Source organism: Myotis yumanensis, unplaced genomic scaffold, assembly GCF_028538775.1.
Source record: "Myotis yumanensis isolate MYYU_CA2020_CCGP unplaced genomic scaffold, mMyoYum1.0.hap1 SCAF_1, whole genome shotgun sequence".
In the NCBI taxonomy this organism is placed as follows: domain Eukaryota; kingdom Metazoa; phylum Chordata; class Mammalia; order Chiroptera; family Vespertilionidae; genus Myotis; species Myotis yumanensis.
The window spans coordinates 99,061,704-99,089,687 of record NW_027223752.1 but is presented as its reverse complement, the minus strand read 5'-3'; the positions used below and the strand labels follow the sequence as shown (position 1 = coordinate 99,089,687).

At 45.8% G+C, this 27,984-nt stretch overlaps 1 protein-coding gene across 2 annotated transcripts in view; it reads left to right on the top strand.

Moving 5' to 3' along the window:
- CAMK1D (calcium/calmodulin dependent protein kinase ID) overlaps positions 1-27,984 on the top strand; it is a 400,268-nt gene that overhangs the window by 350,694 nt on the left and 21,590 nt on the right. For both annotated transcript variants that reach the window (XM_070428392.1, XM_070428401.1), the window contains exon 6: positions 15,192-15,267. In XM_070428392.1, coding sequence (XP_070284493.1) covers positions 15,192-15,267 — 76 coding nt within the window. The remainder of the gene's footprint in view (positions 1-15,191; positions 15,268-27,984) is intronic.

The following is a 27,984-nucleotide window of genomic DNA, read 5'->3' as shown; positions in this document are numbered from 1 at the left end:
TGACAAACCCCTCGCCAGGCTCACCAAGAAGCAAAGAGAAAGGTCCCAAATAAACCAAATCAGAAATGATAGAGGCGAAATAACAACAGACCCCACAGAAATACAAATGATTGTTAAACAATACTACGGGCAACTCTACTCCAACAAACTAGACAACCTGGAGGAAATGGACAAATTCCTAGAAAAATACAACATTCCAAAACTCAATCAGGAAGAATCTAAAAACCTCAATAGGCCAATAACTATGGAAGAAATTGAAGCAGTCATCAGAAAGCTTCCAGCAAACAAAAGCCCAGGGCCAGACGGCTTCACAGGGGAGTTCTACCAAACATTCAAGGAAGAACTAAAACCTACCCTCCTCAGACTACTACAAAAAATTCAAGAGGAAGGAACACTTCCAAGCTCATTCTATGAAGCCAGCATCACCCTAATACCAAAACCAGGTAAAGACATCACAATGAAAGAGAATTACAGGCCAATATCCCTCATGAACATAGATGCCAAAATCCTCAACAAAATCTTAGCAAATCGGATCCAGCAGTACATCAGAAGGATCATACACCATGACCAAGTAGGATTTATCCCAGAGATGCAAGGATGGTACAACATCCGTAAATCAATAAATGTGATACATCACATAAACAAATTGAAAGAAAAAAACCACATGGTCATATCAATTGATGCAGAAAAAGCATTCGACAAAATCCAACACCCATTTTTGATAAAAACTCTCAGAAAGGTGGGAATAGAAGGATCATACCTCAACATAATAAAAGCCATATATGACAAGCCCACAGCCAACATCATACTCAATGGACAAAAACCATTACACCATTTCCCCTAAGAACAGGAACAAGACAGGGATGCCCACTCTCACCACTCCTGTTCAACATAGTACTGGAAGTATTAGCCATTGCAATTAGGCAAGAAGAAGAAATAAAAGGCATCCAAATTGGAAAAGAGGAAGTAAAACTGTCCTTATTTGCAGATGACATGATATTATACATACAAAACCCTAGAGACTCCATCAAAAAGCTACTAGACTTAATACATGAATTTGGCAATGTAGCAGGATACAAAATTAACCCCAAGAAATCTGAGGCATTTCTATACACCAATAGTGAACTTTCAGAAAGAGAGATTAGAAAAACAATCCCATTTACCATCGCACCAAAAAAATTAAGATACCTAGGAATAAACTTAACTAAAGAGGTTAAAGACCTCTACTCAGAAAACTACAGGACGTTGAAAAAAGAGATAGAGGAAGACATAAACAGATGGAAGAACATACCATGTTCTTGGATTGGTAGAATCAACATCATTAAAATGTCCATACTACCCAAAGCAATCTATACATTCAACGCACTTCCCATTAAAATACCAATGGCCTTCTTCAAAGATCTAGAACGAACTCTCCAAAAATTCATCTGGAATAAAAAAAGACCCCGAATAGCTGCAGCGATCCTGAGAAAGAACAAAGTAGGTGGGATCTCAATGCCAGATATCAAACTGTATTACAAAGCCACTGTTCTCAAAACTGCCTGGTACTGGCACAAGAACAGACATATAGACCAGTGGAATAGAATAGAGAGTCCAGAAATTAGCCCGAACCAATATGCTCAATTAATTTTTGACAAAGGAGGCATGAACATACAATGGAGCCAAGATAGTCTCTTCAATAAATGGTGTTGGGAAAATTGGATAGATATATGCAAGAAAATGAAACTAGACCACCAACTTACACCATACACAAGAATAAACTCAAAATGGATAAAGGACTTAAATGTACGACAGGAAACCATAAAAATTCTAGAAGAATACAAAGGCAACAAAATCTCAGACTTATGCCAAAACAATTTCTTCACTGATACAGCTCCTAGGGCAGTTGAAACTAAAGAGAAACTGAACAAATGGGACTACATCAAAATAAAAAGCTTCTGCACAGCAAAAGAAACCTTCAACAAAACAACAAGAAAACCCACCTCTTGGGAAAACATATTTGCCAACGTCATATCTGATAAGGGCTTAATCTCCAAAATTTATAGGGAACTCATACAACTTAACAAAAAGAAGATAAACAATCCAATCAAAAAATGGGCAAAGGATCTAAATAGACACCTTTCAAAAGAGGACATTCAGAAAGCCAAGAGGCATATGAAAACATGCTCAAAGTCACTAATCATCCGAGAGATGCAAATCAAAACAACAATGAGGTACCATCTCACACCTGTCAGAATGGCCATCATCAACAAATCAACAAACGACAAGTGCTGGAGAGGATGTGGAGAAAAAGGAACACTTGTGCACTGCTGGTGGGAATGCAGACTGGTGCAGCCACTATGGAAGGCAGTATGGAGGTTCCTCAAAAAATTGGAAATGGAACTCCCATTTGACCCTGTGATCCCACTACTAGGAATATATCCCAAGAAACCAGAAACACCTATCAGAAAGGATATATGTAACCAGATGTTCATAGCAGCACAATTCACCATAGCTAAGATCTGGAAACAGCCTAAGTGCCCATCAGTAGATGAATGGATTAGAAAACTGTGGTACATCTACACGATGGAATACTATGCTGCTGTTAAAAAGAAGGAACTCCTACCATTTGCAACATCATGGATGGAACTGGAGAGCATAATGCTAAGTGAAACAAGCCAGTCAATGAAGGAAAAATACCACATGATCTCACTCATTCATGGATAATAAAGACCATTACAAACTTTTGAACAATAATAGATACAGAGGCAGAGCTGCCTCAAACTGATTGTCAAACTGCAGTGGGAAGGCCAGAGAGAGTTGGGGGGCAGGAGGGAGGGGAGTAAGAGATCAACCGAAGGACTTGTATGCATGCATATAAGCATAACTAATGGACATAAGACACTGGGGGGTAAGGGAAGGTTGGGGTTTGTCAAGGGCGGGGGGGGGGGGGAAAGGACACTTATGTAATACCCTTTGTAATACTTTAAGCGAAAAATAAAAAAAAAAAAAAAAAAAAAAAAAAAAAAAGAAGAGAAGCAGGGAGTGTGGCATCAGAAAGTGCGTCAAGTTGGAGAAAGTACCATGTCAGTTGTTGCTACTAAGTCAAGTAAGATAAAGACTGAATGAGCATTGATCATTGGTTTTGGGGATCTTGAATTATAACTTAACTAGAGGCCCAATGCACGAATTCGCCCATAGGTGGGGTCTGGCCTGACTGCCCTGATTGGGGGGGAGGGGGGGGCGGGTGGCGTTGGGAGGGTGATGGAGAGCAGGGCCAGCCGGGGGGTGGGGGGAGTATGCGTGGGCAGTTGGCCGGCTGGTCCACCCCCTGATCAAACTCCCGGTTGAGGGGACAATTGCTATTAGCCTTTTATTATATAGGATTATGACTAATTATGTCTGTGAGAGTCTGGCCATCAGAGCAATGCCAAGAAGAAGGTAAAACAGGTCTTTGCAAGAAGACCCCAGCATGTCAATCCTGAGGATAGACACAGCCAACTCCACCTGCCGTGGGATCTTGGACAAAGAAGCCACAGCCTCATTTCTTCTGGGCAGTTTTCCATTTGACCAGGGCAGAGCCCAGCCAGGTGACATCTGTGAGGCAGTAGAGAGAGAGTGTTGTTCTCCCCTCTGACTCGGGGGACACTGCTCCACTAGCCCAGGCCAGGAGCAGAGGGCTGCTGGCTGCTTTTTTTTTTTTAATATATTTTTTTATTGATTTTTTTACAGAGAGGAAGGGAGAGGGACAGAGAGTTAGAAACATCGATGAGAGAGAAACATTGACCAGCTGCCTCCTGCACATCTCCCACCGGGGATGTGCCCGCAACCAACGTACGTGCCCTTGACCGGAACCGAACCTGGGACCCCTCAGTCCGCAGGCCGACGCTCTATCCACTGAGCCAAACCGGTTTTGGCTGCTGGCTGCTTTTAACTTTAGTTCAGACTCCTTCTGGGTAGAAGTGTTGTTTCAATTTGTGAACACTGTTGTTTTGTTGTCATTATTACCTAAATGACTATTCAAATGAATAGTTAATTTTGGCAACATCAAGAATATTGCTTCAGTTTAAATTAGCTCTCTAATAATGAAACAATACTAAAAAATGGCTGTTTATCCCAAGTATCCCAATGCACATAGTGTCATAGAAGAAGCCAAAGGAATCTGAGCACTTGAACTTCACCCTTTGCCCGTAGCAGCTGCCCAGATCGTACATGCTCTTTATAAGGAGCCATGACCCTTGCAGATTGTCACTTCAGCAGAAGATGTGGGCATCTCTCTATCCATAAGTGTTGAGTTCCTACCACAGGCAGCACAGAGAGCTCCTCCACTGGAGCATGGCAAGTGGGCAACACAGATTTACACAAGCACGTTTCCAGTGTCAAATCACTGACATAGTTTAGAAGCAACATCCCAGATACAGGTGAGATAGATCAGCAAGGGCTGGAACAACTAGGGGAAAGCCATGGCAGAAGCAGGATTTGAAGAAAGGGTAGGAATCAGGGGAAGATGAGGAGAATTACAGATGCAGGCCAGCAGGAGAACAAAGGCCTGAGTTATGATTCTTGTATGGTCTGGGAGAAATGAACAGGCTCATTGGGCTTGGAGAGAGGCCGTGCCTAAGTACTCGGAGATAATTTAGGGGAAATGATGGGGCCACCTGGTGGAAATCAGCTCATCAGGATAGCATGGTGACCATCGCTATGGTATTGACCTGGATTTAGATCCGTGTAATTGAGTTGGGTAGAACATTTCCCTCTGTGTCACCAGTAAGGGAGAGAGTCAGAGCTAAGAGTGCTAGGAAAGTTACTGCTCTGCAAACACTAATTAAAACATCCAATGGGGCCTCCTGAATCCCTGAATAGAAACAGTAAGTCACAGAAAGCACCCTTTCAGTCAAGTAATTAAGAGACGAAAGACACACCTACTCCTATTTGGTAGAGGAAAGCCTGTTGACTAATTTCTTGATACTGCTATTTGCACACTCACATGATTTCTCAGATTCTGTGGGTCTAGTTCTCCTGTTTTCAGAAAGAAAATTAAGGTATTTTAAAAGAAGCCTTTGCCTATAGATTAAGTGACAAAGTGTCTCGCCAGCGGCAGGCGAGCCTGTGCTCTCTCACCAGCGAGGAGATTTAGGAACCAAAACTGCACTTGGCAAAGGGGGAGGAGGGTGGGGCACGCAGGCTTTCACGGCTCTGTCCTGTGTTTGAGTTACATGACACTTTCTGTTTTCATCAGGCCTTACTGAGTGATATTGCCTGTCTCTGTTCCCATCTTCACTCAGAACAGACAAGAACACGTGGGTTACATTGATTGACACCACCCATTTCCATCCTCTTCAGCAACCTAGGTCAGGGCAGTTCCTTTCGTCTTTTTTCATGGTTCCTCTGTTCCCTTTAACCCTCACTCTTCTGTGTAGCTGTTTTTCCCCACAGAACTTGATTTTCATTTGTTCACTTAAATATTACATTATAGTACCCGGCTATAAGCATTACATCATTGTTCTCATTCTCTCAGACTGTTAGTGTTGAAACAAGATTTTATGTAACTGACAAATTGGCATACAGGGCACAGACAGGTGGGCGGAAGACTCAGATAAGAATTTTCTCTTCTCTCTCTGCAGCTTCTCAGTGACAGCCAGCCTCACTTTATCACACCTTGCTGTAACCAGGCCCCATTTGTTAGAGGGGACGGCCCCTAAGCGGGGGTGGCGGGGGTGGCGGGGGTGGCGGGGGTGGGGAGAGGGGGATGTGTAGATCCTGCTGCTTTTATTACCCTTGACACAGTGAGCATGGATGGGGACAGAGCTCACTATCAGAGCGTGAGCAAAGTAACCCACCCTGCCTTGGAGGAGCCCCCACTCCACACGTCCAATCCCACTCACTCACTCCTAACACTTCTAAAGCATTTCTCATCCTTCTAGAATTTCTTAATGCTCCCCTCGAAATCTTTGATATTGGGATGGAGTCTCATAGTTTCTAAACTGTTCCATTTTGTTATGATGGAGAGGAGGAAATGCAGTATTTTTTGTAACTTACTCTATTATTTTTCTTTTAGTGATTAAAAACCAAAATATTGGAACACTCTGCCTGTCTTCTTAGTTTTGAAGTGTAGCTTATCAGATTTCAGAAGCTAGGAGGGGCTTAAGTGCAAAGCAGTCCTCCCATTGTGGTCACAGCAGTTAAGGCGGAGGTTGAATCTTGGGAAAACCTGTAAGGACGGCCTCAGGATTCTCTGTTGCCACGTTGTTCTGAAACGCCTTACTCAGAACCTTCTCTTTCCTCATCCCACTGAATTCCAGGTCTCTCCCACACTTTCACACACCCCGCCCTCCCACTTTCCACTCCCTTCCCGTTCCGAAGCCTCACTCCCCACCCTCCAGCCACAGTTTGGCTTTGGCAGCATTTGAATAGTAATCCAGCTCCGGTCAGAATGGTAACTATAAACCAGGATGGTACTTTAATGGGGACTTTTCATGCCTGTGGTAAAAATTCAAGAGCTACTAGGAAGATCAGAGTGAGCTGCTCTTTTGTGAAGCATTTTTAGTGCATTACAACTCTAAGGGCAGGATGCCAAAGAGAGCGGAGCTATCCAGAAACTTCCACTCTTAACTTTGGGTTGAAAGTAAACCACAGGCAAGGAGCGACCTCGTGTTTCAGCTGTGTTTCTGTTTGCCAGAATGTGGATTACAACATCCTAAACCCAGGTGAAGCAACACCTTTTTAAGATGCTCTCATTGATCTGGGTTTTTTTATTTGTAATATCCCTGCTGCTGAAAATTCTACTATTGACAGGAAGTAGATCTGACTAAGGACATTCAATATTACCTCCTTGTTATAATGCGGTTCTTACCGATGCCCAATTCTCCTCTGAAATGTATGCCTGCATTTTATTTGCCTTGATCTTCAGAACTTTATTTACCCTGTGAGAACAGGCCACAGCAGGGTGGAGCTGTTCCTTCTCACCCACTGTGGACACTCCTCAGGGACAGGACACTGTCTAGGATCCAAGTGTCTAGCCCTGGACACAATCCCTGGTGGCATTCCTCAGCACGAGGGGAAGCACAGCTTCCATTTGAGCTCTTTTTCACAAAGGCCTGACTCCAGGACAAAAGTGCAGGTGCCTTTTAAGACAAGAAACTGAGATGTGGGAAGCGAATGAGCTCTCCAAGGTCCACTGGCACAGACCAGGCCGTAATTCTGTCCTCTGAGTCAGTGCTGGCTGAGGTGACAGAGGTGATGCCCTCCATCCATGGACAGTCTTAGGGTGTTAAGGCACTCTCACGGAAGTTCAGGCTCCCGCTAGGCACCTGCTTCTCTGCCAGGCTCCTCCTGTGAAGACCCCAGCACACTTACCAGCCTGCCTGGCAGAGGAGAACTTGAATCCAGCCCCTAAGGGTTGGGATCGTTCATGAGCCACTTGGGAAAAGCCATGATATTGAAAGAAGCCTTTACTCCCTCTGGCCATGACTGACTTCCATCTCTGAGGGCCTTTCCTCCCCACTGTGATATGCATGAAGTCGGAGTCAAAGGCCTTTCTCCTTGGCCTCCTCAGGGAGGTGAGGCCAGGCAGCAAGAGAAACAGATGAACCTTAGACTAAGCCATGGGCTAGCAAGTCGCCTGTGCCAGCCTCTTCTTGCTCACATCATCGGCTGCGTGGCAAGTTGGACCTTTTAAACCCATTTGGAAGATAGAACCTCATTCAAAGACAGAGCTGCTGTTAACCTTGGAGTCTGCTCAGCTCTATCTCAGCAGGAGGGGGAGATGGCAGGAGTTTTACACACTCCAAAGACTGAGGGACAAAATTAGAATATGCCCATCTTTATAAGTAGTCTTCTGGAACAATTTTTCTAACCTCCCTTTAAAAAAGAATTATAACTGGGGCCAATGAAAACAAGATTGGTTAGAGCTGGGCATTGCATCCTTATAGCTACTGAAAGGATAGGAGGGGACTCAGGGTGATGGAGAAGGTACTCTTGATGACACCTGGCCTGGAGGTAAGAGAGTGTGGGGTGGGGGCTGGGGGGGAGGGTACAGAGGGCCCTGGAGAGAAAATATGGAAGGAATAGTCTCCCTCTTGCCTCAATAAATGCAGATCCATAAAGGTGCCATGGCAAGCCAGAGTTCCATGGCCATCACAGGAATCTCTAATATTACAACAAATTGTCCTGTTTCCAAAGCATTGTCTGTCAGCATGAGGAGCAGGCGATTCCTGGGCTGCAGTGTCTAGAATGGTGCCTGGATAGAGTGAGGACTGTGTAAACAGGTTGGTGACTAAGTGAGCAGAAGGATCAATAACTAAATGAACAAAGGGACCAGCTGGACAGGAGGCGTGTGTCGGGGATTCTAAGGCTCCTTCCAATTCAGATTCAAGTTCTCATGCCCTGTCCTTCCATTGCACGTGGGCCGAGCTCAGTCCTGACTTCGGAAGGCTTTAATCAAAAGGGTGAAAAATCTTAACTTATGAATCACTTCAATATGTTGAGTTAGAATCAAGTGAAAAAAAACACACAAATGATTTCAAGGATCTATCTGTCCATCCTTATTTCTAGACAATAACTTTTGCTCCTATGGTTTTACCAACTTTTCTTCCTTACATAATAACTACCACTAATGATATCTATAACTTGTTGTGTGCTTATTATTTCCTGTAAGCCACATAATAAGTTTAAAAGTTGGACTCTATTAATGTTCCATTTTACAGATGAGCAAACTGGAGGTTTAGAGAGAGTAAATGACTTGGCCAAGTCACATATATAGTAAGTGATGGATCCTAGGTTTCCTTCACTGAGAAGGCAATGTGCCTAACTGTTTAAAACTTCTTAAATCCAGGCAACTAAAGTTGTTTTAAGTGAATGTAACCTAAATTTCACAACTTTACTTCACATTTAATTCTGCAATGATCCTTTATATCCCCCTACTGCTTCATCTTTACACCTGCTACTTTATTATTAGAATACATGAGGCATATTTTCACAGCTCCACTAGCCACAGCAATGTGCTCCCTCCCCACGCCCCCCCCCCCCCCCCACACACACACCCCTGCCACGCATCTATACCATTCTTTCCATTTGCACTGTCTCTATCATTTGACTGTTGGAAGTAATATATTATTTCCTCGGATATCTTCAGAGTTTTATTTAGAGTGAGTTAAGCTTAAAAAGCAATCACACCTCTTCAAACTTGCCATGATCTTATCTGTCTCGGCCTGATCACTGTCCTCAGGAAGCAGTGGAGGCTGGATTACTCCCGTGGCTTGTGTCTGCAGGGAGTGCCCAGACAGCAGTGCCATGGATGCAGGGATCAGGTCTGCCTTCTTCACCCCACAATCCCATTGCCTGACATGGGCCCCAACCCATTAAATGATGGTGTAGAGGGAGAAACACCACCTCGGGGCCATTGTTTCATTTTCTGGCACCGAGGGCTGCTCCTGCCACCCTGGAAATTGTGTCTCTGTCCCATGCCCACTGGAAGCGGTTATCTTTGAAGTACTGAGAGGAGTGGTACTCAAACATCCAGAGGAGAACAAATTGCCTTGAACATGAGCTTCTGAGCTTGGGAGCAGGGTGGGTTCTCAATCTCCTCGTCTCTCAGCAGCAGCTGCTCTTCAGGCTGCCTTGAGAGGATCCACCACTTACTACCCACTGTAAGAGCCTGAGGATGGATGATTGTGGCCCTACCTTCACCCCTCCAAGATAGCCACTCTCCTTTTTTCCAGTTCGACTTCGTTAAGCCATTTCCTCTCGTTCCGTAAGGAAAACGGGTGATTTAATTGTTTTAAAAAACAAGATGAAAGGTTTCTGAAATTTTTAATTTTCTTTTTGCAATCGCTGATATCTTTCCCTTTACCAGGAAGCCTTGCTCTAAATCAGTATATTTCAACTTAGTTTACAGAACACGTTTCCTATCAAGTGGAATTTTCCACTGTAGGTAGGTGGTGAGTCTCACAGCAGTAAATGCCATTATTTTATATTTTAAACCTGCTGTTTCACTGAAGAGTGTGAGTTAAGCCTGAGGCTGAGAAGGACCACCTCTGTCCATGGGTAGCTTCCGCTGCTGGGATGCTCTTCGGAGGCTGCATGGTTTCCGTGGAGATTCACTTCTATTTCCTGGTGTAAACAAAGCAAGCCAATATGATGCTGTTCCTATCAGGAATGGCCAAGAACACTGAATTAATGGCCCCGGAGATTTGACCAGGCAGGAGGTTTTAAGAGATCATTTAACAAAGTATCTTTTCTGCACTTTAACCCTAAAACTAGAAATTCTGAGATCCTGTTAAAAGGTTTTATGGAGAGCAGCATGAATGTCAAACGTATCTGCACACAGAGCACTGGGGCTAATTCTGTCTCTTTAATCCCCAAATTCATGTCAAAAATCATTTGCTTAAGGATAGGTATTTAGTGATTGATTTTATACCTAATACAGGCACTTCCCAATTGACAGTTGAATTCCAAAATTAATTTGTTGCCCTCTCTCTTATTTTTTTTCCTGTACCTACTCACTACAAATATTTGAGGCAGCTAAGTTTATTTGTAAATCACTTGTATGGAATTTGGAAAATGTTTTCTTATAGAAATAGCTGTGTGTGTGTGTTGAGTAGTTTGGGTTCAGTTGAATAACCATTTGTTAAACAATCACAATGTGTGAATCTCATTTGACAATGAGGTTCACACAGCAGTGAATGGATGCATAAGGTATAGTAGGAGCTTAAAGCAAGGATAGTGTATTATAGGATTTTGCTCAATGGACCTGGGAACCCAACTGCCCTGCCCAACCCAGGTAGAGCTGCCTCCACCCCAGCGCTACTTTCTCCTCCTCTAAAAGGCTGGCTTTGGCCAAGCTTAAGGGATAATCAGAAGGTGGGACCTGCCCTAGCTGGTTTGGCTCAACCGATAGAGCACTGGACTGTGGACCGAAGGATCCTGGGATCGATTCTAGTCGAGAGCACGTACCTGGGTTGCAGGCTCCTCCCTGGCTGGGCCCTGCTTGAGGGCACGTGCTGGAGGCAACCAATCGATGTGTCTCTCTCACATCGATGTTTCTCTCTGTCTTTTCCTCTCTCTTCCACTCTCCCTAAAAGTCAATGGAAAAATATCCTCAGGTGAGGATTAACCAAAAAAAGAAGGAGCAAGAGGAAGAGGAGGAGGAGGGGGAAGAGAAGGAGGAAAAGGAGGAGGAGGAGGAGGAGGAGGAGGAGGAGGAGGAGGAGGAAGAGAGGAGGTTGGACACTGACAACCCCCAGGGATTGGACCTTGAAACGCACTCAAGGAATCTCTGTGTGCCCTCTCTACAAGAGTCTTTTCCTTCTGCCATGGATGTGTGAGGAGCCCAAGCCCTTTCCTGCTCTGCCTGGGGGCTGAGGGCAATGCAAACCAGCCACAGTGCCTTTTAATGATTACTCTTTTTGTCCATAGCTCCAATTAAGTTATTTAATTAAAAGCCTCCTTCTATTAGAAGGTGTGGGGGAGGCGAGAGTCATTGCCAACCTCCCACTACACAAGAATTCTGCTGGGTACAATTAGAAGAGAAAATTGTTTCTCCTTGATTAAGAAGTTCTGCGGCACCTGCAGGTAGCGTTGGGGCAGAGGTGGAACTGTGGCGGGGCTCAGAGAACGCTTATCACTTTACAAGGCTCTGGATGGGCTGTGTTCTGGGCCTCCTCAGCCTGGGAGCTCATTTGTCTTCTGAAAGTTTATAAATTGGATGCTATGACTTTTAGGAATTACAGCAGGAGTCCTGCCAATGGGGTAGGATGGATGACACAATATAAAGGAGTTTAGCTGGTTCTTAAAGTGGAAACTAAAGATCAGATCTGATCTAAAAAGATCAGAGTGAGAAGTGGACTCTCCCAGTGGGACATGCTATGGAAAGGGATCAAGAAAATGGTAGGAGATGGGCCAACACCTGGTGAATTAGACACCTGGGGAAATAACGGAACCACTACAGAACACAGAGCAGGAGAGAAAATAGCCTGGCTCCTCTCAGGGGTTCCTTATGACTCGGTCACCATATCAGATTGCTGAAGGATTTGAATGTTGCCTGAAAAAAATTTTTTTTCAAGAATTACTATGAGATGAAAAGTAGATACTTAAAGTGACATAGTAGGCTTGTTCAAACAATGTCCCAAAGAAAATTTGGTTCCAGAATCACAAGTAAAATTAGATTTGTATGTGTGCTGTGATGCAATTTTTAAAACATTTTAAGTTGGTGAAAATAATATTTCCAAAGCAATTGGCTTTTTCTTTTTTGTCATTATATTATACTTCCTGCTTCACCCTCTGCATTTCCAGTGCAATTAAGACCTCACCAGAACACAAATGTTTCATTTGCCGCTAATTAGTTAAAAAATATTTCTAGTTTATTGTTTATATAATCCAGATAAAACACAACACTAAAAAGAACAAGAAGTTTGGCACATGGACACAAACTTCCACCCCCAATATGTGACCCTGATATTTGTTAATAATATAGAGCTTTCCCCCTAATATCCATGTACTGACCCTGGCATCATTTTGTCAGTGGCCCCTTTTGTCAATTGCCATTATAGAAACATCTGAGAAAGATCCAGATATCTTTTTTTAAAAAAACAACAACACATATTTGATGTTATGAACTTTAACATTTAAACAAAGTCCCATATTTTGAAAAGAATGTGTCATCTGCGGCCTCAAGAATCTTAACATCTCAAGTGACATTCGGGTCCAAGTTGCATAAAAATCAGCCACTTGCTTTTCAGGTCTGTGCAGTGCCCCACACAGCTCTCTAAAAGGCGGAATCTGCCAAAGTGTAGGTGAAATGCTGTGTGCCCCCTGGATGTGTGGGCTTCTGGAAGAAAACCATGTCCTTTGTTCTTTGGGTTTCTGAATAATAGATGGTAGCCAGGAGGAAGACAAGGAGGAGGATGTTCTTTTAAAGAATCGTCCCTCCCACCCCCACAGCGCTGGGAACTGTGAAGAAGGACCACTGGAGAGAACACAGCATTAGCTCCTCCTTGGAGCGAGACCTGGTTTGCAGGGGCCACATCTCTCTTCCCCTCTGCACATCGTGGCTCAGGGAGTGGGCCCAATCTTTGCTCATTAACTATGGGATCAGCTGTCCCGGGTGCTGACAGCTTCCTTCTCCACCTGCCTGTCGCCTGTGGCACCTGGTACATGGCGTGAGTCTGTGCTTGAAATCTTGTGCAAACGTCCTCGTGCCTCTTCACTCTGACATCTGTTCTGTGGGGTGTCTGGGCCAGGCTGGCCCTCCTTCTCCCTAAAGAGCCCTGCAGACGTCAGCTTGGCTCTGTCTCATGACACCTGCCCTCAGCTCTGCCAGGAGGTGAAGGTGGGTCTGACGTTGCCCCATGAGCCTTCTCTGACTCTTTTGAACTTTTTATCAGGCCACGAGGAAGGCCCCGGAGGCTCAGACATGTGCCCCTTGCAGAGATCCAGTCACTTCCCACCATCTGTGCCCGTGTGGCTACTCAGACCAGAGCATCAGCTCAGAGAGAGCAAACCTCCTAAATCAGCAAGACATTTACTGGGGGAATGGCTCCCTTTTGTCAGCCGCTATAATAGACGTGTCTGAGAAATATGCTCTTAACAGTTACGGGGAAAAGGAAGTAGTGATGCAGCCAGCTCCCAATTATCTGAGGGCCACTTCTCCAGTTTGCGAGCTTCCTTTCTTTATAGTCTCATTTCTCCTTTTGCTACTGTGTTCAGGGTGAACACTGCAAGGAAAGAATGTACGCATTTATCTGTTTTGCTCTTGTTAAAAACAAATAGTCTGATCGGAAGTCTGAAGGAATTGGGGCTGAAACCTGAAATGAGATTTGGGGATTACCTGTGGATTGCATTCCTTGCCATAACTAGAAACACTCCACAGTTGCTTGTCTGCTTCCCTATTCATGCTCAGGAAGATTTATCTTAAACAGAATGAAAGAAGATTTTGCTGTTAGTTTCTCTACACAGGATTTTTCCTACAGACTGAAGAAACTCTGACCTTAGCAATCAGTGCATCCAGGCGGAAAGAACCGGGACAGGGTGACTGACGGGTTCATAGCTACTGTGTAGCGTCAGAAAATGAACTTCTCTGAGGCTCCTTTTTTCTCTCTGTCAGGGGCAGATAAGAGTAATTGTTAGAGCTGCTGACAGGCTCACAGTAGGAAATGTTTATGAATGACTAGCTTGAGGCCTGTTATGGCAGGCGCTTAGTCAGGCCAGGGCCCTCTGAGAGGAAGGAGGTGTGTTGCCCGCTCTCCCACTGGGTGCTTTGGGAAGTGCTGACCTCTCAGTCCCTCTGAGCCCTCGCCTGTAACGTAGGAGATGGTAGTAAAGATAATTAAGTTGTTCCCACCAAGGTCAAATCCATAGAACACACAATTCAGCCCAGGATGAGTGCCTTTGAAGCTAAAGCAATTTTGGTTTTTCTACCCTCTTAATTTTTCGGGAAAGTCTATGCTGGAGACACCTCAATTAGATAAAAAGAAGATTTTGCTTGTGAATATTTACTGTCTTTTCTTGTATTTACTTACTCTTTGCACAGATATGTATGCGAGACACTGGGTGGGTCTTCAGCACTGGGCTGTGCCACAGGGCCCGGAACAGGAAGTGTGGGGGAAGTGCACAATAAGCCCAGCCCTTGGATGGGTGACTCCGGATGAACAGTGGGTTAGAACCCAGGAAGAGTGATGAAATAGCACCTTCCCCATTTCACCAACAAGAAAATGAAATGGCGATACTGACAGATAACCCACCCAAAATCTTAGAGAATGAACCAAGAGCAGGCCTAATGCAGGGTTTCCAAAACCCAAAAAGACGCTGCGTGGGGGCCTGAAGTGCCTCCTTGAGTGGAACTGATTTGAGGAGAGGTCACATCCCAGGCCCTAAACAGGACAGACCTTTTCTGGCTCTATTTGGTCTGAACTGTAGTGCCTAGCCCAGCACTCACATAAAATAGTCACCTATTAAGTATTTATTGATTGATTGATTGCATTTGATTGATAATCTATAGTCACACACACATACACACACACACACACATGCTCATGCCTTCTTCTTTTTTTCTTGTTAGAAAAACCAACAAATAAAACAGGTCATACACCTCTACTCACTTTTAGAATCACATATAGTTCAGCCCAAGGAGAAGACTGAAAAAGAAAAAAACAAATCTAAAAAATGTCATGTGTCAGACATTTAACTTGCCCCGCTGTGTCTCTGTGATTTCACAGCTCCCGAGGTCCTCGCCCAGAAACCTTACAGCAAAGCTGTTGACTGCTGGTCCATCGGAGTGATTGCCTATATCTTGTAAGTATTGCTTGCCACTTAGACTTCTTTTTTCCCTTTTTTTAAATTGTGGCAAAATAGACATAAACAAAATTTACTATTTAACCACTTTAAGAATGCAGTTCAGCAGTATTAAGTATATTCATATTGTTGTACAATCATCACCACCATCCATCTCCAGAACTTCTTCATCTTCCCAAATTGAAACTCTATCCTCATGAAACAATAACTCCCTATCCTCCCCCCGCCCCCACACACACCCCTGGCAACCACCATTCTACTTTCTGCCTCAAGGAATCTGACTACTCTAGGTTCCTCATGTAAGTGGAATCATACAGTATTTGTCCTTTTGTGTCTGGCTTATTTCACTTAGAATAATGTCCTCAAGGTTTAGCCATGTTGTAGCATATGTCAGAACTTTTTTTTTGAGGCTGAATAACATTCCATGTTGTGTGTATACTACATTTCACTTATCCATTCATAACGTTGCTATACAGTAAACACAGGTGTACAGATATCTGTATTAGTACTGCTTTCAATGCTTTTGGGTGTACTTGTATACCCAGAAGTGGAGGGCTGGATCATATGGTAATTCTATGTTTAACTTTTTGAGGAAAAAGTTCTTATTTCCCAAAGCAGCACAACCATGTTACATCCCCAACAGCAATGCACAAGTGTCCCAATTTCTCCACATCCTTGTCAGCACTTGTTTTCCACTTTCTGATAATAGCCATCCTCATAGGTGCAAAGTAGCACCTCATGTGGCTTTGATTTGCATTTCTGTTACAGCTACTGATACTGGGCATCCTTTCATGTGCCACCTTGGCTTTCTGGGGATGCACATCACTATGAAAATGTTAGGGTGTCCCTAAACGAAATCACAATGAGAAAAAAATGTGATGGAAACCAAAATGTAGCCTTTGGATTCCTCATTTCTTCTCAGCTCACTTATTGCCACTCTCCAAGAAATGCAGTCTGAGGTCATAGGCTCATTGCAGTTACTTCATGATGATCAATTTTGTTTTTTATTGTTATGTTTTATTGTGCTTAAGTCTACTATAAAGTTATTTTTAAGTTACAATTTCTTTTTCCAATACTTATTATTAAACATACTTTTATGATGGGTTTAGGTTAACTAGTTTCTGTAATTGATAGAAAATTAACTCTTTCTCCTCATTATCCCCAGAAAGGGAACATTTCCTAGCAGACAGAGCCCACTGCACAGTGAAAGACTGTGATCAGTAGAGGACTGTGATCAGAGAAAGGTCTGACAGTGAGTGGCATCCGCAAGGAATGCTGGGAACACACACACACACACACACACACACACACACACACACGTGCCTCATTACCTGAGAAGAAAATCATCTTTCTATAGCATACATTCAGCTGGGCAGCTTTTGTAGAGACTAAGATAAAAGAACAGGGGGTGGTGGAGGAACAAGTTTAGGGGGTAGGTGAGATTAAGCATTTCATTTGGGGCATGTTAAACTTGAGACCCCATTGAGATATCCGTGGACTAGTGTATGCACACGTGAAGGTCAGAGGTCTAGGGAAGAGATACTGGCGTATGGGTCTGGGCATGATTTGAACAGTTCTGCATCCAAATCCTTATAAGTATACGATAAATTATTTGACTGGATTCAAGTCTAGCATTAAGCAAAGAAAAACTGTATTTCATTATTTCTATTTTAAATATAAACTTGCCAGTTACTTGGTCATTACTAGCTTCACTCCAGGGCTTCATCTCAGGTTGATTTCATGACTGAGTCAGAATTGAAATGGCAGCCTGGGTTTCTGTTTGCCTTGCTGCCTTCCAGAGCCCTGAGCCTCTCAAGCAGAGAATGAATGGAGTTTGGATGCCTCAGTTGTACCTTCCAAGATGTTCAGATCCTTGAGTGATAGGCCATATCCTGGATATAATTGCTACATAATATGGCTATGCTTGAAGAGCCACTAGTCTCGAATATATCATTATCAGTGTCAAGAACTACCATGTCTTGAGTGTTTTTTCTGTTCCAGGCACTGTGCTAGGTGCTAAAGATAGCAAGATAACAAAGGCATGATGCCTCTCATCAAAGTACTAACAAGGTATATATATGGTGGGACAAGAAATTCCATGAGCAGATTAAGTGACATGCAGGGAGGCCCGTGTACAGCTGTAGACGTTCCTGGGGTGAAGCACCATTGAGGACAGGGACATTCAGGAAGGAGGAGGCACCATCCCAGGTATGTGTAGAAGGCTGGAGAAAACTAGCATAAGCAAAGAGGAGAGAAGAGAGCATTCTGACCAGGGGAGAGACGCAGGCACAGGAACGGGTGCCTGAGGCATGTTCAAGGGCTGATGTAAATGTCCTGAAAAAGGCCTATAGTCGGTGTTCTGGGCACAAAGCTGGCTCTGAGTTGAGTAAATGTTAGAAGTTAGAACTCGTGGGTATCGGCCTCAGACTCTTGCTACTTCCCACTGACCCACTGTGCCCGGACTCCCCATTCCCATCCTTCATTGAAGAGTGACCAGCACTCACCACCCCAGGGAAGCCAGGCATCCCATGAGGCTCCCTGCCGAGCTCTTCATTCTTCGAATCACCTGTGATGGAGAGGTGAGCCCCTGCAGGCATTTTCATTTGACAGGCTGAGATATGAGATTGCAGCAAAGGGGGCTGGGACAGGCCACGGCACCAAATTTTCTCCTCTCCACATGCCATGCAAACATTCCTCATTTTGCCGGTGCAGCAACTTGATGAATTGGTTCTCTATTGATCTCCACGCTCATTTCTATACTATTCATCATTTGAGAGGAGAAATATCTTTCCTATCTGGGGGACTCGTTTTTTAAAGCACATGTGATGGGTCCTTGTCCTGCCAGGAATCCCCTGTGGGGATCAGGACTTGCAAAAACATCTCTGCCTGCGGAGCTCAAGCTACTGGGAAGGGCTGAGGGTGGAGTGGCTGGACACCCTGGTGAGCATGCTGGTGTCCAGTCTGACGGGGTTGGCTCAGCCAAGACAAGTTCCAAGGAAATGAATGTCCCCACTCAAAATGAGATTAGCATTTCGTTGACCAAATTTGATTTTGTGATTGCTCGAAGGCTGCTTTCTTCTCACAACTCCAAGGGGAGAGTTTAATGATCACTTGCCAAAATTATGCTCAGGAATACAACTCGCTATAGAGAAAGGCAGCAAACTTTCGCTGATACAAACACTGAGGAAGATCCTGAGGAGATTAGGCATTAGAGTGTTGGGCAGGCTGGATGGTCAGAGTATACTTGCCATGGGTGGCGAGGGCACTTACCCATGCTGTGACCTAGACCTGTGTGCCCAAAGAAAGCTCCAGGCAAAATACTAGGGTAGCCCCTTATTTTTTGACTGGCTTCCTATATTGTTCAGTTTTTAAAACTAGGTCACATAAATACTGATTGGCCAGTATACACAGAATAATTAGTTTTTTTTAAGAGTGGAACTGAGAATGCCTGATCTCCATGCTATGTCCATTTTCTGAGACAAAGGATGGCCTTCACCAAGGTAGTCACCTTTACTTTAACACATTGACAGCTGCCTTTTTATAGATATACTAGAGGCCCGGTGCACAAAATTCATGCACGGGGAGGGGGTCCCCCTCAGCCCAGCCTGCACCCTCTCCAATCTGGGACCCCTCGGGGGATGTCCGACTGCCGGTTTAGGCCCGATCCCACATAATAGGCCCCCCCACAGGGATCGGGCCTAAACCGGCAGTCAGACATCTCTCTCACAATCTTGGACTGCTGACTCCTAACCATTCACCTGCCTGCCTGCCATATCACCCCTAACTTCCCCCCCGCTAGCCTGATCACCCCTAACTGCCCCCCCCCCCCCCGCCAGCCTGGTTGCCCCCAACTGCCCCCCAGCCCCAACTGGCCTGGTTGCCCCACGCAGCCTGTTTGGTCATCCGTTCAGTTGCAATGGTCACTTAGGCTTTTATATAGATAGATATGTCCCCGGAGGAGGACAGGACCCCAGCTTCAGTAGGAGAGAAGGTGGCGTGATGACCGAGCCCCAGGAAATAACCAAGCCTGGGTATTATGACGGTTGTTACTACCATCGGTATGAGGAGTGTTACCACTAATAAGAACAGTTAGCTGGCATTGCCACAGGCGCAGCCATCTCACTATATTCATAAGCTTTGCCAAGTGGGACACATGCCTCATTCAGGCTGCATGGGCCCATGGTCTGGACTTTGGCTTTAGAAGTTTAGAAACTAAATTAGATGTTTATTCATTTTGCTTAGATACCCACAGTGAATTGATTCAAACTAGCCAAACTCAAAAGAGATTTGAAAGAAATAACTGAAGTGTCAGTTCACTAAATCATAACAAGATTTGTGTCCTGTGAGGTGATTGGAGATGCATGTCATCACCCTCACAATTTTCCTTGATAGGAAACATTCCGTGAGAAAGCAAATTAAAACCAGAAGTTTCCCTTAAGAACAAGGAATCAAAGCAGTGGAGTCGATGCCTCAGCAGTTTCCAGGGGGCCTGTAGTGGTCTCAGGTCACCCTTCTCACCAAAGGGCATTACTGTCCATGGACACAGCTCCTCCTTTCAGCTGATCAGTTCTTACCCCCTCCCTGCCCCTGCTGGCTCCTTTCCTGCCTAAAGTCCAGCCACCACCCCACTTTTCCTTATTCTAGCTTCATCTTGTTTATTTCGGCAGGCGTTATAATTCCACGTTTACTGATTCGATTTCACTGACTGCATTTCCATGTGGCTGCTTTCAGAAAGGGTTTTCAGAAAGGTGCCTGATCGCCCTCCACATTCTGTACTGAGTGGGCCCTGTGGTGGCTCACTGCCTTTCTTAGCGTCAGTCTCAGACACAAGTGCTTCTTGACCAGCTTTCAGCTTCGTTCGTGGCCTGTGATCCTCTCTCCTCTGCTTGGTTCACCTATAACCTGTTCGGAAATAGTCTAACATAAAATACTCTTTGGTTTCAAAAAGTGGGTGCAAAGCTATGCACAGTGGTGATGGAGGGAATTTTACAAGCTGTGCAATTGAGATAAAGAAAGTCTGCAGTTTAGATGATGTTTGGAGCACCTTCCTGCCCGTGACTTCAGGGAAGGTGAAATCTACCAATACTTGTGACTTTGTCTTTGCAAAGGCCCTGGAGTAGAGAGGGCGCCTGGAGGGAGAAGCAGGAAGGAGCTATCTCATCTGCATCACTTTTATACTCTGAATGGTACAGCTTCAGGCCGGACGGAAGCATTTCACCCCCTCTGCTCTCCTGCATTCATCCCAGCCTCATCTCCCGGAAGCTGCCGTCTAGTAGCAGCTAACTTCTTCAGAATATTTATCCTGGAGACGGGAAGGCAGGGGACTGACATTCACTCATGTAACTGACATGTATTGAGCCTAATATGTGTCGGGCAATATGATGGAGCTGCAGGGATGGATTCATTACCTCCTGGCCTTGGAACAGCTCACTGTCTGCTGGAGGCGACAGTCAGTAAACACATAAGTTACATCCAGTCTTGCTAGCTGTCACTGAGATGGGAGGGAAGGGCTGGGAGAGCTCCCAGGGCAGGGCCGTGAACCCTGCCCAGCTTGGAGGAGGGCTGCTCAAGAGGTGACCGTGATCTGAGTCTCGAAGGACTGTCTTGCAAAGCCATTGTGCAGCAGATTGATAGCTTACCCTTCAAGACCTGATTATGTAAGGATATGATGCGCTTGCTGGGTTTGAGAAAAGATGTACCAATCCATCTGAAACCTGATTTTTAAAATATAGCTTGGAAGATTTGATCCAATTTGAACATTTGGTATCTAAAACTTGGTGATGGGGAAAATAGAATTCTCTGAATTATCAGATTGTTAATTCACTAGTGTCATACTGAGCCAACATAAGAATCAAAAGAGGCCTTATTATTTTTTAAATGTGTACCCTCTGGAATGTATGGCAGCACACAGAGGCAGAAGGGAAGTAGTGCAGAGAGAGTGAAAAGACCCAAAAAGTGCACAGAGAGGGGAAGGGCCCGCTCATCGGGGAGTACAGTAGCAAGTCATGAGTTCACACCACTGAGTCTGAGCTAGATTTGTGACAGAGATGGAGGTGGGAAGGGGAAAAGTTCCACTTCACACCAGCGAGTCAGGAAACGCTGGAGGTGGTGGGAGAACTTAGGAAGGGTGGACCAGAAGCACGTGAGCTGGGCTAGACAGCCTTCTGGCATCTGCTTTGCTAGCCATGCTCTAAGGCAGCGGTTCTCAACCTGTGGGTCGCGACCTCTTTGGCGGTCGAACAACCCTTTCACAGGGGTCGCCTAAGACCATCCTGCATATCAGATATTTACATTATGATTCATAACAGTAGCAACATTACAGTTATGAAGTAGCAACGAAAATAATTTTGTGGTTCGGGGTCACAACATGAGGAACTGTATTTAAAGGGCCAGAAGGTTGAGAACCACTGCTCTAAGGGCTTGCCTTCTGGTCATCCTCAGAAGTGCATGTGGGACAGTAAATGGAGCCAGGGGACAAGTGAAAACAATTGAAGGCCAAGGTCAATGGGATGGAGGTGCCAAGGCATTTCCCAAATGCAGGTGTTATTTATTCTGCACAGACTCTGAACTGCTTACCAATCAGCTCATGACAGACAGAAGGAGAGGGGGAGAGGGGGAGAGAAGAAAGGAAGGAAGCTTGTAGGGGAGGGAGGGAGGGAGAGAGGAAGAGCCCAACAACCAAGAAAGCAACGTCTAGATGCACAGGTCGAATTGGAAATCTGCCCAGTTCAGAATCACCAGGTAGGGCTCATGTTATTCATCTCCAGGCTGGATATCAGCACCCTTCCTGGCTTCAGTATGAAATACATTACTTCTGAGAATAATTTTAGCTGCTGAAAGTTTGCTGTGTTTTTCCTGACACAGCATTCCTGGTGGCTGGACGCTCTCCTCACTCCTCCTCCTCCTCCCCGCTGTGCCTGCTGTGCCACTGGTAGCGTGAGCAGAGCTGAAAGTGGTCTTGTCCAAACTTCCTTCAGGCATGTCTCACCCACAGGAGGAGGCGGACACCTCTGTGCCATCCCCCAGACTTCCCAGAGGTGCGGTCCATGTGGCTAATGCAAGATTATAAAAGTTATACACTTGGAAGTGGGGCCATGGATCACATACAGCTGGTTTGAACAATGTATTGTCTAGTCCAACCCTGTACCATGTGCAGAATTTGGTTTTAACTATTTGCTCCAAGGAGGAGGTATGCTGCTTCTCACACTTGGGAAAGTGCTTGGTCTTCTTCCACTCCCTGCCCGGCTCCCAGCCTTCAGCTCCAATTGTGTATAAACTTCCTAAAGGATGTGTTTCCTTTTTCTCCTCCAATAGTCTTTCCTTTCTCTTCTAGATCTTTCCTTGATCTGCTTACTCATTCTCAGCTTTGAAGGTGCTGTCGGGATCTCAGGGGCTGGCACGAGGCAGTTACCCATGGCAGCTCAGCAGCAGCCTTAGCTGACGTCGCCTGCACATGGTTTTCATGTGGGAACCATTCCCTGATCGCTTCCCAGTTTGCCAGGAGAAAGCTCTGCAGTGCACCTACTCAGACATATAGGTTGCTGACGTGATTGGATGACATTTTTGTAATGATTCAGGTCTCATTGGTCCCTTTGGTCTAAAAATCCGAGTAACATGTTGAAACCTGTTTTGCTCAAGAAGTGGGCCTTGCAACTAAGTATGAGAGACTTGTCAGCTTAAAAGGCTTTGCTTTATTATTTTTAAAAGTCTGTATTATAATCCAGAGTCAGATGAAAATGCTGATTCCTTAGCACAGGCCCCAGACAGTCATTAAACACTTGAATACAACCAAGTGCCAAGAAGGAAGGGCACATGGTGCTGCCCAGAATTGTTGTGTATTGATCAGATTCTAGTTTCCAAAAGAGGAACGCCCAGATCTGATTGATTTTGTGAACATTTTTCTGAGACTCTACGCCTGGACTGGCCTTTTCGTGGCTTATCTTGTTGGCAATGCATAGAGAGGTTTGTTATTTCAGTGCCCTGGTGCCCTGGGCTAATTGCATAAAAATTACTCTTTCTTCATAAATATGCCTTTGAGTAAATGTTCTCTGAAAATCTTTAGCTAGTCCCAGAATTGAAGGCTTCTAGGCTCAAGCTTGGAAATGTTGGAGCACAAAGATCAAAGCTTAAACGCAGGTCTCCAGTCCATTCTGTCCTCACAGTCACGACACAGCACACAAGACAATGGTCAGAGGCCACATCGCTCTTCCTGCCTTTGTTAGCAGGTAGAAGTGTAGGTCAGGATGTGTGGACATGGGAGTGGTGTGTGTGGGCGGGGGAGGGGGGGAATTCTGAGACTGCATAGGATTTGAAGATGTGTAGCTTCATTCTCACGTTCAGCACGTAGGAGATTGAACTGAGTCCCTAGGGCTCATCTCCTCCTCCCTCATGTTGTTCTTCCTCATGGGGAGCAGTATCCCACTCAGAATGTTTTGGCTGAAGGACCCTGAAGAGGATTAGATGGCATTGGTGGGATGGATAAGGCGAGGGAGCTGGCATTGGCTGTGTGGCAGGCACTTCATTTGTTGTGTCTATTCTCTCTGTGTTCCCAACCATCGGTCTGTCTGTGCATCACTATGTGTTTATACACAATATGCATTATTACACAGCATACGGTTATATATTGTAATATCTCTCTATAAGGTGGGCACTCCTTTCCTTGTTCCCAGAAGAAGCAGTCTAAGGCAGGATGATAGTTTCCCCAGGGTCACTCGCCGGCAGTTGTGGGTCCCAGATCTGAATCTGTAGCATCCTTTCTCTGAAGCCCAGGCTGAGGAGCACCCTGGAGCCTCTGAAAGCAAAGTCAGTGTCGGCCCTCAGAGAGCAGATCCTCCTTAAAAATCACTTCCCTTCAGGGCCCTCCATCCAATTAGATCAAACCGCAGGTTCTGGGTCGCCATTTTTGATGGTTATTCAATTGTCAGTGTGAACTGTCGCACTCAAATCCTTTTCATATGAAATATTTAAAATAAGTTTTGGCACTTTATAAGCACGTTGCAGGTATTTGGAGAATTCACTCACAGGTATTACTTGGTACCCAGCTACACTGGGTCGGTGAGGCGTGCCTGAGCTCGTGCCCAGTCCCACGGAGGCTGGAGGCCCGGGAGGCTGACTGAGGGCTCCTATCCTCTGGGTCCCTTCGCAGCTCCGCATGGGAGCTGAGTGCTGAACTAAGGCTACGGGAAGCGATCCATTGGGGTTTGGTTCAGTAGAGCCTCGGGTTCACCTGTCTCCAGCCCTCTCTCCCACAGACAGGGCACAGTGGTCCTGGCCCTTCTCCTCCCATCTGTCATTCCTGAAGGCAGCTGGGGAGACATTAGGTGTTGATTTTCTAACGCCAAGGACTCTGAGCGGTCCTTTGTTTCCTGGGCAGGTCTTACAGCCTTGTTTCTGGCTTTGCTTCCAAATGTATCCCATGTGCAAACACGCCATCCCGGCTGCAGAGGCAGGTGCAGGGAGGGAGCGTGTGTTTCCCCATCTTTGCAGCAGCATGTATGGCTGTCGTGCGTAGAGGTTAATATGATGTGGCTCTGGAGTTGGATGAGGAAAGTTAACTTTTGTCCCACCCCTGAGATAGGAGCAAGTTGCCTAATCTCTCATGCATTTCCTCATCTGGAAATGGAAGATTGAAATAACCCCATCTGCACTCATTCAGTGAGACAGTGTGTATAAGTTGTGTAGCCCAGTGCCTGGTACATAGTATATGCTCCACAGATGGTGGCTATGGTCATTAACTGTTATGGGACACGCACAACATAATCATTCTGTAGAAAAGCCATTGTTCCACTTGTCCTGTTCAAACATGCTGGACGCTGAACTCTAAGGAACAAGGGCAGTTCCTGTCTTCACTGCTAGGTGATCAGCGTTCGGTGTGACGTTGCTGCTCAATAAAGATCTGCAGGAAGTGGCGTTTGTTGCTCTTCGTGAGAGCCGTGGGCAAATAGATGCCAGGTCTGCCCTGGTCCATCTCTCTAACTCTCTGGGACTCACTTTCCCAGTTTCCTACAGTGCAGGTTGGACCAGATGATGACTTCTGGACCCCAGAATAGAATTCTGTGGTTCTCTGCTCATCCCCCTACTATGCAAAGTCCTTCTTCAAATATACTTGCCAGATTCTGGTTTGAGGATTCAGGTGGGAACATGGGTACAGTGTGAGTTGTGTCCGGGCTAGAGGGCTCCAGTGCAGGGAGGTGGACACCTGGAGGCACCGTCCGGGCACGGGGCAGCTGTGAGCGCAGGGAAGGCGTGTTGGAGACTTGTGCTCCTTCCATCTGCTTTGAAGGACGTCACCTGTAGCTGGTGCTGTTGGCCATTAGGAGGCTTCACTGCAAAAATTGTAACATTTAGTTGAAGTACTTTTTCCAGAATAAATACCCATTTCAGGGTGTTCAACCCTACTTCTTAAGTCAACTTCAGTACGTGCTGTGGGTGTGCATGCACAGGCATGCATAGCTGTTTCTTGTAACTATTTCCCATTTATCAAAGAACCGTCAGTCAACAAACATTTATGGACTACCATTGAGTGCTAATGAGAAGTACAGATACTGTGTGTGACATAGTATTTTTCTTCCAGGAGCTCAGAATCAAGGTGGGAAAATAAATGTAATAACGTGGGATAACCCTTTTTATATTTTTTGAGAGGATCCAAGAAAGAGATGGGATGGAGGTGCAGTGTGAGGAATGGGAAATGCTCGGGGAGGGGTGAGGAGGTGGGGTGGCAGTTCTGAAACAGTGAAGCATCTGTGGACGCATTCGCCCTGCTGAGCACACCCTGGGCTGAGTGCCAGGAGTGCAGACATGAGCAAGATGCTCTCACCTCCCTCGGGGAGTTCAGCGTCTAACAGCGGAGACTGTGGTTGGAGATATCAACCCACCGGGGTGCCGGCAGCTGGGGAGCACAGAAGAGGAGTGGCTGAGCTGGCCAGGGTGGGTCAGGAAAGGCTCCCGGAACAAGGGCCACACGGGTAGCTTGGGGAGCGAGGAAGGGAGCACTCCAGGCCCCCGGAACAGTGCATGGAGAGGAAAGCTCTCTGCCGAGGATGAAATGCAGTGGCTTCCCACGAGCAGCTCCACATGGTCCTTCCTGCCTATTTGCACCCTTCTTGTTTATTTTGAAGCTTCATGTTGATTGTCCTCCTCCCTCCAAGTAGAATGTAAGCACCATGAGAGTCTCATTCAGTGCTAGATCCCAGGCCTGGGCTGCAGCTGATGCCTGGTCAGTGTCTGGGTGCAGCCAGAGGACTGCCTGGAGGGCGGTCTGTGATCCTTTGTCCTCAGTGGGGACCTGAGGGCCTGCCCAGGAGGTGGGGCGGCTGCGGCAGGCCTGTGCTCTCTTCTGGGTCAGAAGGCAGGAAGGGGCGGCTGATGCTCAGTGAATACCCGAGAGGGAAAAATCAAGTGTATTCCCCCTGCTAGGGACTTTCTGGAACATGCAAAGAAACAAACTAGCTGTTCGTATACAGCCATAGAGTCAATACTAAACTTCCAGGTAATTTGAAATCTTGTCCCACATGCACATACATCCATGCTTTATATGCCAAGAAAATTTCTGAAAAGCATTCACAGGAAATTAATAGCAGGAGTGGGAATGTGGATCAGGAAGGAAATTTTCCCTATACTCTTCTATATTTGAACTTTTTAACTATGAGCATGAATTCCTATATAAGGTTTTTGTTTTTTTAAGAAGAAGAAAAGTAAAGGCACTTGGGCCCAGCTCTTAGAGATTTGGACCCACTCAGTTTTTGGAGGATTCAGGGTTTTACTAGCTTCCCAGGTGAGTCTGATGGGCCTGGCCTGGAATCACAGCACAGGTCACACCTCCTCCCAGGAGCCTTCCCTCATCACCACTCTCAGGCTTCTCACTCTCCCCAAATTCTTGCAGCAATTGCCAAGGAGGAAACCACACACACACACCTGTTTGGGGCATCTGTGACAGCAGGAACTCTCATGCAGCTCTTGTAGCCAGCAGCACCTAACACAATGCTACAGCCCCTCTTCCCCCTAAAAGTTGCCTTCTGCAGACCGCCATTTGTGGCCCTCGACTCAATGGCACCAACTTAGAGAAAGGAGGGTCCGGTGGTAGAGGATGTACATGTGTCTAGCTGTGTGTGAGCAATAGGGACTAGTGGAGACTGTGGTGAACTGGCTGGATCAGCACTGTCTATGGGCATTCGAAGTCACGTTTGTTTTCAGTCACTGCTGGCCACTAGTGTATAACACACATCTGTGGGCCAGATGAAGCCTGTGGAGGATCAGTCTGCAGCTCCAGTGTCTATAAATTCTTGATGAGTGATCTTACCCACTCTCCCAGCTTGCATGCAAATGATGATGGCTTTAATTTAGCATCCCAGACCACAGCAAGTCCCTGGCTTCAGGCGTGTGTCCCCACTGCCTGCTGGCTGCCCTCACACACACCTGGTCCAGCTCACCACAGCTTGAATGGAATTGTTCATCTATCCACTGTGGGATGCTGGTGCTTTTAGTTGCAGAGAACAGATTCTTTCCAGTTACATTAAGGAAAAGGGATTTGTTGCACATCTTTGTGTAGACTGAACAGAAGCCCCCAACGCTGGTACAGCCCCGGGCACTGGCCCCTCTCACAGCCTCACCCCTGAGCTGGTATTTCCCTCCTGGCATATCTGCTGCTCTCTCCATGTCTGTACCATCAGCTCCCTCTCTTCACAGCCTTTCCTAATCTTCAGCCCAAGCCTAGGCAAG